The sequence below is a fragment of the Papio anubis genome, unplaced genomic scaffold (genome assembly GCF_008728515.1).
Source record: "Papio anubis isolate 15944 unplaced genomic scaffold, Panubis1.0 scaffold171, whole genome shotgun sequence".
In the NCBI taxonomy this organism is placed as follows: domain Eukaryota; kingdom Metazoa; phylum Chordata; class Mammalia; order Primates; family Cercopithecidae; genus Papio; species Papio anubis.
This window is the reverse complement of record NW_022161702.1, coordinates 69,689-86,687: the sequence shown is the minus strand read 5'-3', so window position 1 is coordinate 86,687 and position 16,999 is coordinate 69,689. Positions and strand designations below refer to the sequence as shown.

Sequence of the window (16,999 nt, the reverse complement as noted above, 5' to 3'; positions counted from 1 at the left end):
TATAAGTATATAATATATATATATTATATATTACTTACATATATAAGTATGACTCCATATATAAATGGAGTCATACTTTTTTCCTGGCCTCTTTCTCAGTATAATTGAGATTCATCAGAGTTGTTGCACGTACCAGAGTATTCGATTATATGGACAAACTACAACATGTTTATCCACTTACCTACTAATGAATTGTGTCTAGTTTTGGGCTATTACAAATAAAGCTGTAATGACACTTACGTGCAAGCCTTTGTATTAATATATGGTTTCACTTACCTGTTTCTCTTAGGTAAAAACCTAGCAGAAGAATGGCTGGGTCAAATGGTATATTTTAAGAAACTGCCAAACTGGTTTCCAAAGTGGTTGTACTATTTTGCATTCCCATTAGCAGTGTATCAAAGTTCCAATTGCTCTACATCCTTTACAGTCTTTACTACATCCTTTTCAGTCTTTCTGGTAGGCATGTACTAATATCTCATTGTGATTTTATTATTTCTTTTTTTCTTGGATATGGAGTCTTGCTATGTTGCCCAGGCTGGTCTTGAACTTCTGGACTGAAGCAATCCTCCCACCTCAGCCTCCTGAGTAGCTGGGATTACAGGCATGAACCACCATGCCTAGCATCTCCATGTATTTTAAATTTGCATTTTCCTAATGGCTAATAACACTGGTCCTCTTTCACGTGCTTATTTTTCACTTACATATCTTCTCTGGTAAATTGTCTGTTCAAATCTTTTATTCCCTAATCTGGGAAGTGGTACCCATCACTTCTACCATATTTTTTAGAAGTGAATCAGTTAAGTCCAGTCAACATTCCATGGGAGAGGATTACATTGGAGTGGGACACTGGGGGCCATCCTAGAGGCTGTCTACCACGTATGGCTTCCCATTTCTTTTAGGGTAAAATCCAAACTCCATATCCTGGTCTACAAAGCCCTGCTGGATTTAGCCCCAGTCTTCCACATTGCCTTTTTTTGTTATTTGAACATACTGAGCTCCTTCTCCTTTTACAGTCTTAGTATTTTCTCTTCCTTCTCTACTTGGGATGTTTTTCCATCAGATTTTCCCACAGTTGATCATCTGTCATTCAAGTCCCAGCTTAAAAGTGACCTCCTCAGAAAACCCAACCTCAGTCACCCAGTCAGAGTAGTCTACCAGTCACTCCTTATCACATCACTCTGTACTAGTTCTCTATGTGGCTCGTAGTGCTGATAGAATAAAAGTTTCAATGTAACAGGAAATTTCTTTGCCTTATTCATCGTTACAGCACCAAATCCTAGAATAGTATTTCGCTTATGATAGATGCTTAATAAATATTTACTTACTGAACAAATGAATGAGATCTCCAAAGAAGCAAGAACAGATGGGATCCATAGTATAGCTGAAGGGATTAACCTTGGATAAAGTTCCTGTTGCTACTGCTGTTTAATAAACCACCCCAAATTTGGAAAGGGCATAGTGAAGATGTCTCTGCTCCACAATGTCTATGGCTTCAATTTGGAAGTCTTGAAGGCTGGAAGTAACTGGACAGATGGGGCTGAAATTATCCAAAGTTTTGCTCACTTACATGTCTGGTGGTTGATGCTACCTGTTGGCCGAACCTTCAGCTTAGGATGACAGCCAAAATATCTACACAAATGCAGGCTTCTTCATGGCTTGCTTACTGAGTTCCAAGAGTAAGCACTTTAAGAAAGCTAGGTAGAAGTTGCATCACCTTTTGTCATCTAGACTAGAAAAATCACTTTTGCTCTAGTTATAAGCATGCCCAGATTCAAGGATAGAGAAGACCAACCCCATTTCTTGATAGGAGTGTTAAACTCACATAGTAAGAAGAATATTTAGGATGGGAAATATTGTTGCTGCCATTCTGGTCAACTCCAACTATATCATGGCCAGTTTTGTGGTCATTCATGCCCCAACAATGACAATCAATGCAAGAAAACAGAGGAGAACAGCCTGTAAATTCTAAAGGTTTATGTTTATCAATTTTACAATTGATTTATCAGTTTTTATCTTCAACTAGGTAAGGACAAGTGGAAATCCTTCCTAGGTCTTGTTTTTGTTCAAACAATGTCCTTGCGTAGCTTCGTGGTAATGGGATGTCTATAGGTCATCTTGGCAGCACCTCGTGTGACTAATGAAAATTTCCTTTAATTCTGTTTTGAATTTTCTTTCCTTTCAAATGCAGCCAAATTCATTAGTTTACTCTGAGAGCAACATTCAGGAGACTAATCCAAGTACCACTGGAAAAGTGATTCAGTTTTTTTTTTTAAATGAGCACTGAAAAACACAAACAAAACCCCAAAACACTTGCCCAGATTCATTTTTATAACAGATGGGCTCTTTGACAGGCAACTGGAATTCTTTAGCAGAGATCAGCTGTCTGTGGTTTGTGGGCTCCATTTCCTTTCAAGTGTTTGGTTCAGCTGCAAACAGGTATAACCTGTAGCATTCGTTGTTTCTCTCTTTAGTCTTCATTTCTCCATTGTTATTTATATCTTTTTCTCTAGACACTGCTGTGAAAATTTGTGTCCTAGACACTTATTTTTTGTTTGTTTGATAAATTATAAAAGAATACTTTGCCTATTTTCATTCTGAAGTGTGAATAGCCTGCAAGTAACCTGCTTCTGTTGTAGAGTGATGTTTTCCACTTGCCATGCCTCTTGGTTACTGACAAAATTAGACAGTTTGTGCTTGGATGCTGGTAGGAATTCAGATTTGTATTATGATATCTTGAAGCCCTAAGCCATACTATATAAAAGATTCTATCCCAAAGCACTGAAAATATCTACACAGTAATTATGATTAATTATGTAAAAAGTCTAAGATTTGTATATAAGAAACATTTCATTAAGATAAAGAGGAATATGAGGGAAAGGTAGAGAAAAAAATATGAGAGAAGGAGATTGTGTCAATTAGTACCTGCTATGTTTCTGAGGGGAGAAAGAAAATGTACAATTATAGCTCCCTCACAGAAAGGACTTTATAATTTTGTTAGGAAAGGAAAAAGAAATCTTGATACATAACACAATTAGAGAAGTATAATATGCTTCATGCAGTGAGGTTCCAACTTTAAGCCCTATAGTTGTGCTCAAAAGAAAGAGAAATTTAGTTTGGAATAACCTAGGAAAGTTCAGGGAGGAGGTGAGACTTGAGCCAAGACTTATAATTGGCAAGGGGAGGAGAGACGGCCTTCCAAAAAAGGGTAACAGAAGGGGGCAAAATTCTGAGGCCTGAAAGAAAGGCATCCTTGCCTTGGGGACACCTGTGGCCCACAATCAGCACCTGGGGAGTTCACTACTGTGGGGGAAATAAAGGCCTCCAGCTGGGGTCCAGAGGTGGGGCGAGGGAGGCTTGTGGGGCGCTTACCACTGTAAACCAAAAATAAAATCTGAAGGCCCCCCCTCAACCGTCTGAATGAACTTCCTCCTCTAGTCCAGGGTCCTCCAAATTTAACCTAAAAGACTGGCTTAGGCCATGATGGGAAGGGGAGGTCAGACATGCCTCATTATGCCCTTCTTTCTTTTAGAATCCAGGAAAAGCTGCACAGCATTTAATATCAACATATACCTTAAGTCTGATAAGAAACACTTACAACTTACTTTCTCTGAAGCCTGCTAACTGGAGGCTTCATCTACATGATAAAACTTCGGTCTCCACCACTTCTTAAGGTAACCTAGATGTTCCTTTAAATCAATTGCCAATCAGAAAACAATTTAAATCTACCTATAACTTGGAAGCCCATCTTCCCCTACACCCGCTCTGCTTTGAGTTGTCTCGCCCTTCTGGATTAAGCCAATGTTTATCTTAAATGCATTTGATTGATGTCTCATGTCTCCCTAAAATGTATAAAACCAAGCTGTGCACCGACCGCCTTGGGCATGTGTTCTCGGCATCTCCTGAGGGCTGTGTGACGGGCCATGGTCACTCATATTTGGCACAGAATACATCTCTTCAATATTTTATGGAGTCTTTTTTTTTTTTTTTTTTTTGTCGACACCACAGACAACCACCTGACTCGAGGAGCTTACCTATTTCTCATTCAGCCAATGCTGGAGCAGGTTATTAACGTCCTTGAAAGCAAGTCTTATACAGAGAAAACCTATTTTGATATATTAATGAATCTGATCTGAATGGACTAGATTGGGGGGATAAAGAAATGGTTGCAATTGTGCTCCCTGGAATAGCTTTGGAGTTTACCTAGATCTTCTGTCTCTTTGGGACGGAGCTGCTTGTGTTAACATAGCATCTTACATAGGATTGAGACAACTTCAATTTCCTATATAAAAAAATTGGGGGAGGGCAGTGGTTTTGGAGGTTATGGGGGTGTTCAAACCTACCAAGTGATATGTGCTGTGACTGCATGTCTTCCTACTCTTTCCACTGGGATGCATCTCTGGTAGGTGAACTATAACAAGAAACTAAAAGCTGTGTCCAATACTTACTAAACTGCCTTCTGCTCAACAGCTGGGGGAAAAAATAAAAAAAAAAGTCTTTTCAACAATTTTGCACGTTTGGAGATAGGCCTAAAGTGAAGAAGGGAATTTTCAAATTGGTGTGTTGGAAAAGCGGCTGGGCTTTTGGGTTTGAAATCTGGTGCTGTCACTTTCTGGTTTTGTGCCCTGGGAATATTTATTTCAGTTTTCATGCCTCTGTTTTTCTACAGGCAAAGTAGAAAATTATAAAAGGTCCTCAACCAGTTTGTACAGCTGCTCCCACTCCCTCATCACCTCTTGTGGGCCTTCGGAAATGTATGTTGGGGGAGACATTTTGAATTTTTGCAATTACTTGGGAGTGCCATGGCACCTAAAAGGCAGAAGCCAGAAAGACCAAATGTCTTAACAATGCCTGAGGCAGTGCCACAAATGAAGTCCTGCTCCAAATGCAATGAGCCCCGAAAAGAATCACTGATTCTAAGGAACCTTCCAACTTTAACATTTCAGGACGTCCCTAAGCTGAGCTAGGAGGCACCACACAGAGGCCGGAGTCTCCCAAATCCTGTCCCGCACTCTCCTCTACCTTATTAACGGCCAACTCATCTTTCAGGTTTCGACTTGTATTTCACTTCTCAGAGATACCTTCCCAGGTGCCCACCCCAACGTCACTATTATATTATTTGATTCTCCGTCCCTCCGTCCCCCGCGCCAACTCTGTAAACCCCAACTATAACGAAGGACGTGGCTATTTGTTGACTAACACATAGTGCTTGGTGAGGTCACGCTGGCGCCAAATACTTTTTGTATAAACCTATGAACAGCTGACAACCGGACGAATGCTCACACGAGGGGAAAGGGCGCCAAGCCGAAGCGCCGGCGTCCTCCGACGTAATTTCCGCCCTTTAGCGCTCCTCCGGACGCCCCCTTCTCCCGGTCCGTGTTTGTTTCCGGCATTTCAATAAAGCTCGATTCGGCTCGAGGAAGACCCCGTTCTTCCGGGAAAATGGCGACTCCCGCTCGAGCCCCGGAGTCACCGCAGTCCGCGGATCCGGCGCTAGCAGCGGGGCCTGCCGAGGAAGCCGAGTGCCCGCCGCCGCGCCAGCCTCAGCCTGTGCAGAATGTCCTCGCTGCCCCGCGGCTTCGAGCCCCAAGCTCCCGAGGAGTTGGGGCAGCGGAGTTTGGTGGAGCTGCGGGAAATGTTGAAGCGCCAGGAGAGACTTTTGCGCAACGAGTAAGCTGGGGTCCCGCGGAGTCTCCGCCAGGCTCCTTCAGCTCGAGCTCCCTGGGCGCTCCCCTCCCCTCCCCCACTCTGTTTCCTTCCCTGGAAGGTGACCTTGCCTCAGTCACATTCGCCTCAGTCCTACGGGCGAGTGGACGGAGGGCTTGCTGTCGCAGAGCCGTGCCTCTTCCTGGCCAGGCACGTATGCCTGCGAGGATGGCTCGGACTGAACGGCTACTTATTGTTGCAGGCAGTTAGTAGCCCCTCGTTGGTTTTATTTACCCGGGGACTGTGTTAGTTCCATGAAGCAAGAGTCTTCATTCTAAACCCTTTTGTCGCCCGCACCCCTAACCCATAACAAATTGTCAGCTTCGTCTCTGGATTCTACGCTTACAGGAACCGTAGGAAATGGGAAGAGTGGGATATGAAGAGGGGTTTATTAGGCCGGGAAAGTTCCACCCTCATTCAGCTGGTTGATTTAACGGATTTTAGCAAGGGAGCCACGTGATAAAAGTGATTTTGTTTTTTAGGCAGCTTTGTTTAGCAGCTTGTTGCAAAAGATGGTTTGAAGGAATAAAAAGCGGGAGACAGTAGATGGCTATTTTCAGAGAGGCTCCCCACGAGACAGTTGTAAGAAAGTGAACTAGGAAGGGATTGGGAGAACTTTTAAGCATAGAGTCATTTAAATGTAGTTGACAGAGATGGCTGAGTTTTCCAATTTGTATGGAAGACCACTAGCAAAAATAGGAATATTCAGGGAGAGGAATAGATCCGTGGTTGATTTTACGTAGGGTGTTCAGAGTTGAGGGGAGAGCGGGACAGACATTTGACTAATTGAAAACCAAACACTTAAAAGCTGGAGAAGTTGTCATTAGGCTCAAGAAAGAGAGAACTCTGGAAAAATATAGAAAACATAGGAATTTCAGCTGTAGAGTGTTGTTAATAGTTGAAATAGTGGGAATGAATGTAGTGTCAAAAAGAACAAAGGACCTAAGATTTTTCTCTCCATTTATTGTATAATTAAAGAAAAGAGAATCAAAAAAGGAACTCTGTCATCTAGCAAAAGGGACAAATAAATAATTGATTGGGATCAAGGCAGGTGTTTTTACCTTGTGAGAATAGGTTTTTAATCTGTAGCAGTGAATTAACTTTTTGGTCTCAGGACTCCTTTATACTTTAAGATTTTTTGACATCCCAAAGAGCTATTTTATGTGTTCTGTCTAGTGAAGTTTATTTACTAATGAGAAATACAGCTGAAGTCTTTAAAACATAAGCATACACAAGCACACATTCTATTCTAGAACAATGATGTCATCATATGTCATGTAGCCACTGGAAAACTCCGCCGTACCCATGTGAGAAAATGAGAGGGAAATAACATCTTAGTATTATTATGAAAGTAGTTTTAAAATAATAGGCCCATCCCCACACTCCACCCCATCCCCAAATTGTGGGGATTGCACTTTAATGACTGCTGGTTCTTGGAATGTCTTATGTGATTATTACATGCTTAAAATACTTTTGCCGAAATTCTAATTTGCTGAGACAAATGAGGCATATATTCCCTATTCCAGCATTCCCTTGTTTTTTTGTGCTGTTTGGATAATGACCGTTTTATTTCTTTTATTCCTGTTTTGGGGCAGTTAGAAATCAGATATTTGACTTAAAAATCAGCTTTTCTTTCTTTGAAGATAATGCTTTGCCTTTTTAATGTTATATGTCAAGTTAAAAACATGGCTGTAATGTATATGTATTCTTTTCCATTTGACAGAAAATTCATTTGCAAATTGCCCGACAAAGGTAAAAAGATCTTTGACTCTGTTGCCAAACTGAAAGCTGCTGTTGCAGAACATGAAGAAGTTAGAAGAAAAAGTGAACTGTTTCACCCTGTTAGTTTAGACTGTAAGCTAAGGCAAAAAGGAATTGCAGAAGTTGATGTGGGTACAGATAAGGCCCAGAATTCTGACCCGATACTTGATACTTCATCACTAGTTCCTGGGTGTTCCTCTGTAGATAATATCAAGTCATCTAAAACAACCTCACAAAACCAGGGACTTGGACATCCTACTCATGAAGGTGATGGGGAGACTCCAGAGGTTGAGTACACAGTGATTAAGGGCCCAGCTTCCAGCAACAGAGACAGGGTACCGTCTTCATCTGAAGCTAGTCAGCATCACCCGCAGCATCATGTTTCAAGTCAAGCAGAAGATACTTCCAGCAGCTTTGACAACCTGTTTATTGACAGGTTACAGAGGATCACCATTGCAGACCAAGGTGAACAACAGTCAGAAGAAAACGCAAGTACTAAGAACTTGACAGACCTTTCTAGTGGGACTCAGAAGAAGCCTCATTACATGGAAGTGCTAGAAATGCGAGCCAAAAATCCAGTGCCCCAGCTGCATAAATTTAAAACCAATGTGTAAGTACCATCGGAAACAGGCCTATAACAGGAACATGATATTTGTTAAACTCAAAAAGTTAAGAGAAACTGGGTGTCGTGGTGCTTGCCTGTAGTCCTAGGCTACTCAGGAGGCTGAGGTGGGAAGACAGCTTGAGTCCAGGAGTTGTAGACCAGCTTGGGCAACTTATAATAAGACCTTTTCTCATAAATAAGGAGAATGCTCTAAGTTCCATGGGCTTTGTATGAGAACTACTTGTAGTTAGGAAAGAACATATTGTGGAAACACTGAGACCAGCCTGGCTGGAGTGGAAGGTTCATGTTGAAAAATATTTAGTTTTGAAACCGAGTAATTGACAGGGTCTTGAATAGCACTTGGGGGAATATTAAATTTCAGGATGCTTAGCCAATATTTCATAATAAACACAGAGTTGGAGAGAATTTATTATGACGTCTTTTTTTCAGAACTATTTTTTAGTGTACAGCTCTGATTAGTGTACTATCAAAGTGTACTCTCTTTGATTAGTCTGTGAACTAAGGGTAAAGCAATTGCAGGAGCTGATCGGCTTTCCAGCAAAAATTATTTGTATGCTCACTAAATGTAAGCAAGCAGCAGGTGTTGTGGGGACACAGTGAAGTCAAGATTCTTAAACTTCTTTGCCTTTTTGATGTTATACCTCAAGTTTAAAAACATGGCTGTAATGTATACATGTATAATGTAATACAACACCATGTTCTTCAAGGAGTTTCAGAGCTAGATGAGGACGCAAGGTTTACACCCTTGGAAAAGAGTTAAGCTACATAATAACAGTTTCAGGGGGAAGGAAGCTGAGGAGAGTTTGAAAAACTGAAAATAGATTGAGGCAGGATAGGCAAAAACTCTCCTTATCAGTTCCTTGCCATAAATTTGTTTCTGAAATTTCAGGAAAAGTAAAGCCTTTTTGAAAATAATTGCTATTTACTTGCAGCAAATGTAACATTCAACTCAAAAGGTACCTTCCTATACTGTATTTACAAGTATGTAACATCAAATGCAAAGTTAAATTACTACTACCTTTCTTTGAAAAACAGAAAATCTCTAGTGAAAAGTGCCTAACACATGCTTCTTTTTTGTTAGACTTTAACTCTACCCCAGCATTCATTTTAACCGCAAAACATTTTATTTCTGCTGTATAGAAAATCAGGATTATACTGCATTAATGTGATCAAGTCATCTCTTGTGTACAGTGAGGTGTCTTTCTTCACTGCCAGGATGACATTTTAGGAAACTAGAACCATCATCTAGTCAATAAATACAACAAAGAATACATTAATCCCAGTTCTGTATTACGGTCATTTAGCTGGGAGTGGGAGAGAGGTAAGGGAATAGTGATGAGGGCTACCAAGAATTCAGGAAGTTGAAGAGACAGGGAGCCTTCTGTATAGTTAGAGGAGAACAGGAAAGACAGGGCTTTGAGGAGTCCTTATGCCATAGACAAGGATTTAGAGGGTTCCATGTGAGAAGTGGCTTGGAGGTTGGAAGGTGGGGTCATTTAGTGTCCTTGGGTCCTTTCTGCTCTTCCTTCTGCATACTCTTCTGGTTTCATGTATCACCTGGATGCTGGAGGCTGACCCCTGTCCACCTCTATCCCAGATCGTCCCAGAACTTTAGGTTTGCATAGCCAATTAACCATGAAACTTGACCACTTGGGTGTTCCTAGGCACCTCAGCTTAATCACGTACAAAGTGGAACCTCTGTTTCTTTCCAAGGTAATTTCCATATTTCCTAATAGGACCACTACGTTCTTTGTTTTCTTCCCCTAAGGTATCTTCCATTTCTCTCATCTCTGTATCTGCTAGCCATGAAGACCTACTTATTTCTTTGATCTTCATCTCTATAATTGTTCTTCATCTTCTGTCAAAGTGAAGACTGTCATCTCTCTCGGGCTATAATTGTGGCCTCTTCTACCTCTAGTCTTAACTACCAGTCAGTCTCCAATGCTGCCAGAGTGAAATTTGTAAGATGGAAATCTGAATTTGTTACGGAGAACTCTTCATTGCAGTCTGGGCCCAGCCTACTTCCCAGCCTTCTTTCTGGCTGTCTTTTCTGAGCCAGAAAAGCTGAGTCTCTCTACCTTCTGTACTTTCTCTCACTCCCCTTGCTGGGATGCACTTCTCTCCTTATTTAAATGGTAAGCAGTTATTCCAAGACTGTTCAAAGCTTTTTAGAAGCTTTGCTTACAGCCTCCCTGTCTCCCACTAGAACTGGCCATTTCCTAATGTTCCAGTGTATCTTGTTGAGATATCTGCCATAGTACCTCTGGTATTATATTGCACTGAAACTTTACATGTTTCTTTCTTTCTACTGGGCAATAAGCCCTTTTGCAAATGTTCTTTGAATGAATACATGAAAAAAAAAAAAAAAAAAAGCTCCAGATGAAATATAAGGTTTGAATAAGGAAGGAAAAGGCAAGAGCCTGTGTGCACACAAACACACCCCTGTTTGTTAGAGCAATAAATACTGGTAAACTGCTTACTATTACCTTTGGAGGAGAGTTAATTGCTGAGGTAAAGGTCATTTGTGTGAATGTTTTAAATGTGTACAAATAAAATAGTCTGATTATATAGCACAAGTTTTCCTTTCATCAGGTTACCTTTTCGACAAAATGATTCGTCTAGTCATTGTCAGAAGAGTGGGTCTCCTATTTCCTCAGAAGAGCGGCGGCGCAGGGATAAGCAGCATCTTGATGACATCACAGCAGCTCGGCTTCTACCGCTTCACCATATGCCCACGCAGCTGCTCTCCATAGAAGAATCTTTGGCACTTCAGAAACAACAGAAACAGAATTATGAGGTATTTAGAGTATTATTTTTTTTCTTGTCTGTTTGTTTGGTGCCTCTTACATAAGCCAGAATTTACTCCAGGTTCAAGGAGGAAGGAATGGAATAGAGGGGATTAGGTGCTTCCATGAGCTCAGACCTATGCCACTAGTTTTCAGAGACCTATGCCATTAGTTTTCAGAGTCATAAAGTTGCTAGAACTGCAGGAAATGGCTAGAGATGATCACAGCTACCTTCAACATGAAAGTGGTGATTTGCCAGGAAATGTGGGGAGACTATTGTAGAATTTCATGTCTTGAAGCTCATGTACCTGCCTGTTCCTGTTAGGATAGTAGTAGCATCGCATCTCTCCCTTTCACCTTGTAAAACCCATGTGACAGCTTCTGAGTGGTGGACTGTAACCCAGACCCCTTGTTAGAGAATGAGGAAAATGTAGTTCCCAGGCTTCCATCTCCTGCAGTACAGGGGAGGGCATAGAAGGAGTGGGAGGATAATGTTGTATAGCCAGCAGACAGTGAGACACTGTTTCAGAGCATAATCCGCAGGCCTATGTGAAGAGAAAAAATCTGCTTTTGGCAACTTAATCAATTTTGCATAGCACTTTGTTTCCATGTGTTTTGCATTGAACTTTAAACTTGTATGTTGAGAGTTTGTATACAGAGTAATGGGATGGGAGAAAATAAGTGTGAAGCACCACAGGGGAATAGAAAAGTTTAGAAGTATTTAGTAACAATTTTAGCCTCCAGGAGAACAGTATCCTGTCTCACTTCCTAGGTGTTGCTTAGCTAGATTTTAGTCAGGTACTAGTGTACCAGCCAGTATCACACCAGGCTGTTCAGGAGTTCGAGACCAGCCTGGGCAACATAGCTAGACTCCATCTTTACGAAAAAATTAGCCGGGCATTGTGGCACGCAACTGTGGTCCCAGCTACCCGTGAGACTGAGGTGGGAGGATTGCTTGAGCCCAGGAGGTCGAGGCTGCAGTGAGCTGCAATTGCACCACTGCACTCTGTACAGTCTGGGTGACAGAGTGAGACCCTGTCTCAAAAAAACCCCAGCAAAACAGGCTGTTAATCTGCCTTGGCTTTTCATAAAAGCCTTGGCATGGATTGGCATTTTCAAGGTGCTTTTTTTCAAAAAACCCATATTTCTTTCTCTCAGTGCATTAAAATTACTGCCTAGTTATGACCGTAGCATTGAGGAAGTGTTTATTGTCTCTGGGCTCTTAAATGCCCATCCTAAGATATTTTTAGGTTGAATTAAACCCTTTATCTTTAAATTGGTTTTCTTGGCAGAGGTAATAGCTCCCACTTTTACTTACCCATATTCATGGCTTGAAGAGGAAGACATCAAGAAACTCAAGAAAGCATGAGAAAAGGGAAGAACGGAATTAGGAATGACATTGCCACCTACCATGAGTTGGTGGTGAAGTCCTTAGCAGTTTTTAAGTACTTTGCCAGTGTCTGAAATTTACTTGGACTTTTTATTAGATACTAGTTGCTGTAGGACTTTATTTGGAGAGGAATAGTCAGTTTTTTAGTATTAATTTCTTAATTTTCATTTTGCCATTGAAATGTAATTCCCAAGTCTAGAAGTCATGATTTTTATTAGGGAAGAAGGTTCTGTCAGTTGTAGAAATCTAGACAATATTAGTCATTTTTGACATTTGATAGGTCACATTGTTATGTGAGCGTGTATACATGTACATGTGCCCACATATTTAATGCATCTGCATTTATAACTGTTGTTGTGCTAAGCTGATTACTCAGTTTCTTATATAGAGGAATGTATTTCAACGCAATGTTGTATATTAATGGAGGTCAGTAACTTCAACTGTAGCAGGCTGGTGGCTGTCAGAAGCATTACCCAGTTGTGTCTGATAGGGCACAGCCAACAGGCTTGTATTGCCCAAGGGAGCACTCGGTGAGGTGTCAGTACCCCTCATATCGCTGATTCTAGATAACTTCCCATTGAAAAATTGAAGAGATGTGAACGTGTAACTTTTTGCTTTGCTCTTTGTTTTAAAGGAGATGCAAGCAAAGCTCGCAGCGCAAAAATTAGCTGAAAGACTGAATATTAAAATGCGGAGTTATAATCCAGAAGGGGAGTCTTCAGGGAGATACCGAGAAGTAAGGGATGAAGATGACGATTGGTCCTCTGATGAATTCTGAAGATAATCTCCTAAATCACTGACGTTGAGGTGTCATCATCTTACATCAGACTTTCTAACTAGTATCAAGATCAGTGTCAGATATTGTTGAGGGAAGTAATTTTATAAAGTTACACAAAGGTAGTTATTAAAAAAAATCCCAGTTTGTCTTTCAGATGACTTTCATGTGCTTGAAAAGTTTAATTTTTGAATATTGTGTTTAACCACATGGTATTAAAATTTTGCAATATATTGTGTATTGGTCTGATATTTTAGTATATAGTAGAACATACTTTTTTTCTTTAAGCCAAATGAAAAGAGAGAACTTCGCTTTTTTCCTTATTCTTAACTATCAAATAGCATTTATTACATGTCTTTCAGTGAAATACTTAGTTCCAGGCACCCAAAATCAATTAGGAAGACATAGTTCCCTTCTCTTTTGGGTAATGAAGGGAGCAGTCTAAAGAATTGTATGCATGTTTGCATGGGGTTATTGAGACATTGGATGTGAAATACTTAGGAAGACATGCATGGAGAATGCTTAACAAATGCTCTTCTCCTTTTACTGTCTTCCCTTAGGAAGAATGTTCTCTCTCTTCTGATTAGGAAGGAATTCCCTTTTGAGTAGATGCTGGAAGGTGGAAGTTTTTTTTTTTGTTTGTTTGTTTGGTTTGGTTTTTTTTTTTTTTTTTTTTTTTTTAAAGAGTCTTGCTCTGTCGCCCAGGCTGGAGTGCAATGGGGCACTATCTTGGCTCACTGCAACCTAGGTGGAGGTCTTTTTAAATAACCTCATGTTACTTCAGGCAAATCTGGTACAGGAAAAGTCCAGGCTAACTGAGCTAGGTGAAGGCTTGTGCATCACCTGGCTTGAGTTCCTTGCTGTCACAGATGATAGGTTCATGTACAGAACATTAATGTTTGGTAAGGAAAGCATTTTTTTTGTTATTGTTGTTACAATTGTCAGTACTTTACTTTTTTTCCCCCAAAGAGGCAGATATAGACTGCAGAAACTTCAGTCTCATATATAAATGTTCATGTCATTTTAGAGGATTATATGGTTGTCTCCAGAGAAATTAACTTACATTATCAAAAAATTCTTTGTCTAATATATTGGAGTCTTTAAAAGTGTTGAAGAATAAAATATTAATTAGAACAACTTCAAATGCTAATGGTGATGTTTTACTGGGACTTAATTAAATACTTTTACTTTTGAAAAAGACTGTTCACATTTGCTTCCAGGTGTAGTTATTGCTTTCAGTCCTCACCCACCTCAAGCAAATGTGAAAAGTATACTGACCTAAGAGTCTCATTAGTTTTAGTTCTTAAAGCTAATAGTAAATGATTTTGCAGCATAAAATTTGATGTTATTTGTGGAAAGCTGGATGATATGGAAGAGTTCATGTGCCTGGACACACAGTTCCCTGTAATCCTGCCACCTAGGGAGATAACCTCTGTTAACATTTTGATGTTGTGGTTTTACTTATTTTTCTATTCATAGTTATACATTTATTTTCTCAAAAATGCAATCATAATGTACATTGCTTTGTGGTCTGCTCTATGTATTGTCAACATTTTCCCATATTAAGTATCTTGCTTTTTAGATAGCTGTAGGATATTTTATTTCATGGGTATACCATAACTTTAAGACTGATTTCCTATTCAGCAATTTGATTATTTATTATAATGTAATCTGTAAATAGTGATGTGATTAACATCTTAAAATAATCACATCTATACAAAATGACTTATTTCCAGAAGAGACCGCTCTAGAAATGAAATTGTTAGGTGAATGTGTTTTCGAGAATCTTTATATATCACTCACTGCAGAGATCATGTTCATTTACATTCCCATTAGCAATATATCCAACGCTCAGAATTGAAAATTACTACTTAAAATCTTTGGAAATTGAATAATTACAGAAAAGGGCTACATTTAAAATTGGTATTTTTTTTTTATTACTTAGTGAAGGTTGTGTTTTTTTTCACGTTCATGGGCTATTCTGTATTCATTCTTTTGAGAATTGCTCATTCATACTTTTTCTGTTACCTGGTGAATTTGCTCTTTTCTTGGCTTATAAGTTCTTAAGAATGTGTGTCCTTTGTCATATATTGTAACTTTTTTTTAGCCTTGTCATTTAACATAGTTTGTGATATTTTAGTGTAGAAGTTGTTTTCTTTAGGAGTCTACCTTTGTATATGTGCTTGAAACTATTGTTGTAATCCAAGAATGGATAAATGTCCTTATCTTCTTCTAGTATTTTCTTATTTCACTTCTACACCTGTCTTTAAAAGGAATTTAAATTTTGTTTATATACATTAACTAAATCAGTACAAGTTTGGGGTGAAAAGGAAATTTTTCATCCATCTCAAATGTATTTGGGTATGTTATATAAGGTAGGGATTTGATTTTATTTCAAAGAGTTTACCAATTGGTTCAGTATCTGAAACCACCATTTCCCCTCTGATTCGTAATGCTATTTTTATAGAATATTAAATTATGTCTTTTGTATCTTAGGCCAATTTCTGGGTCTTCTGGGTTTTTTCCACACTGTCAATAATTATCGCTTTAATTGGTGTTAATATTTGGAAGTACAGGTTCTCCCTTGTTCTTTTAAATTTTGTGAAATATAACCTAGAAATAAGTACTTAAAACAGAGTTTAATGGGTAAAGCAACAGCTGTGTAATCACAAACCAGATGCAGAGGAGGTCCTGCCAGCACTCCAAAATCTCCTTTTGTCCCCTCTTGACACTCACTCTTTCCCCCAGAGGTAACTATCCTGACTTAAATTCTCCCTTTGTCCTTTTAAGAATTATTTTACCAGTTATGTGTGTAACAATATGGTTTACGTTTTGCTCACTTTTGACTTACATAAAAATAGAATAATATTATATGTTGTGTTTGGTGTCTTTCAACATTGCATGTAAGATTCATGTCACATGGTGTGTTTCATTCATTTGCTGTGTAATGTGCCATTTCATTAGTACCACTATTCCACTTTGATGAGTACTTTGAGATTTCAGTTTTTGTCTATTATAAGTAATGCTTCAATGAGCATCTTTGTGCACATAAACATGTTTCCATCGAATGTGTACCTAGGAGTGGAATTGCTCAGTTATAAGGTATGCATACCTTTAAAATTTTATATTCCCTCCTCTGCTTCCATGATGTATGAGTGCTTGTTCATCAACACTTGGTGTTGCCGGATTTTAATTTTAGCCAATATGATGTTTATATAGTAGGCGTTCATTGTGTGTGTGTGTTTCTCTCTTTTGAGATGGAGTCTCGCTCTGTCACCCAGGCTGGAGTTCAGTGGTGTGATCTTGGCTCACTGCAACCTCCGCCTCCTGGGTTCAAATGATTCTCCTGCTTCAGCCTCCCGAGTAGCTGGGACTATAGGCGCATGCCACCACGCCCAGCTAATTTTTTGTATTTTTAGTAGAGACGGGGTTTCACTGTGTTAGCCAGGATGGTCTTGATCTCCTAACCTCATGATCTGCCTGCCTCCGCCTCCCAAAGTGCTGAGATTACAGGTGTGTGCCACCACCCCCGACCTCATTGTGGTTTTATTTTACCTTTCCCTGATTAGAAATGGTATATGAGCATTTCTTACGTTTATTGGGCACTGGATTTCTTCTTTTGAAAAGTGCCCATTCAAGTCTTTTTTTTTTTTTTTTTAAGAGAGAGTTGTTCTGTTGCCCAGGCTGGGTTGGGGTGCAGTGGCATGATCTCAGCTGACTGTAACCTCTAACTCCTGGGCTCAAGGGATACTTCTGCCTCAGCCTCCTGGGTAGCTGACGTTACAGGCAGGAGCCACCACACTGGCCTCCATTCGAGTTTTTTGTTTTTCCATTGTGTTGTGTCAGCTGTTTTCTTTTCTCATTGATTTGTAGGATATATTCTGGATACTAATCCTTGGTATTCAATCAAATTTGGTATTTGGTTGGCTATATTTGTTGGAAATGTCTTCTCCTTTTGG

The 16,999-nt window shown here is 39.8% G+C and overlaps 1 protein-coding gene across 1 annotated transcript; it reads left to right on the top strand.

The window, feature by feature from the left end:
* The first annotated feature begins 5,237 nt into the window (after positions 1-5,237).
* LOC103885844 (RNA polymerase II subunit M) lies at positions 5,238-15,911 on the top strand. Its single transcript, XM_021940606.2, has 4 exons — positions 5,238-5,667; positions 7,427-8,074; positions 10,682-10,886; positions 12,900-15,911. Exons 1-4 carry the CDS (start codon positions 5,555-5,557, stop codon positions 13,041-13,043), a joined length of 1,110 nt encoding a protein of 369 aa, XP_021796298.1. The 5' UTR covers positions 5,238-5,554; the 3' UTR covers positions 13,044-15,911.
* The last annotated feature ends 1,088 nt before the right edge of the window (positions 15,912-16,999 follow it).

What these genes read in the sequence shown, in the direction of transcription:
- LOC103885844 (XM_021940606.2), top strand. Translation starts at nt 5,555, where the DNA reads ATGTCCTCGCTGCCCCGCGGCTTCGAGCCCCAAGCTCCCGAGGAGTTG. An exon ending in GAGAGACTTTTGCGCAACGA is followed by an intron (nt 5,668 to 7,426) that starts GTAAGCTGGGGT and finishes TCCATTTGACAG; the next exon opens with AAAATTCATTTGCAAATTGC. An exon ending in AACAGAAACAGAATTATGAG is followed by an intron (nt 10,887 to 12,899) that starts GTATTTAGAGTA and finishes TTTGTTTTAAAG; the next exon opens with GAGATGCAAGCAAAGCTCGC.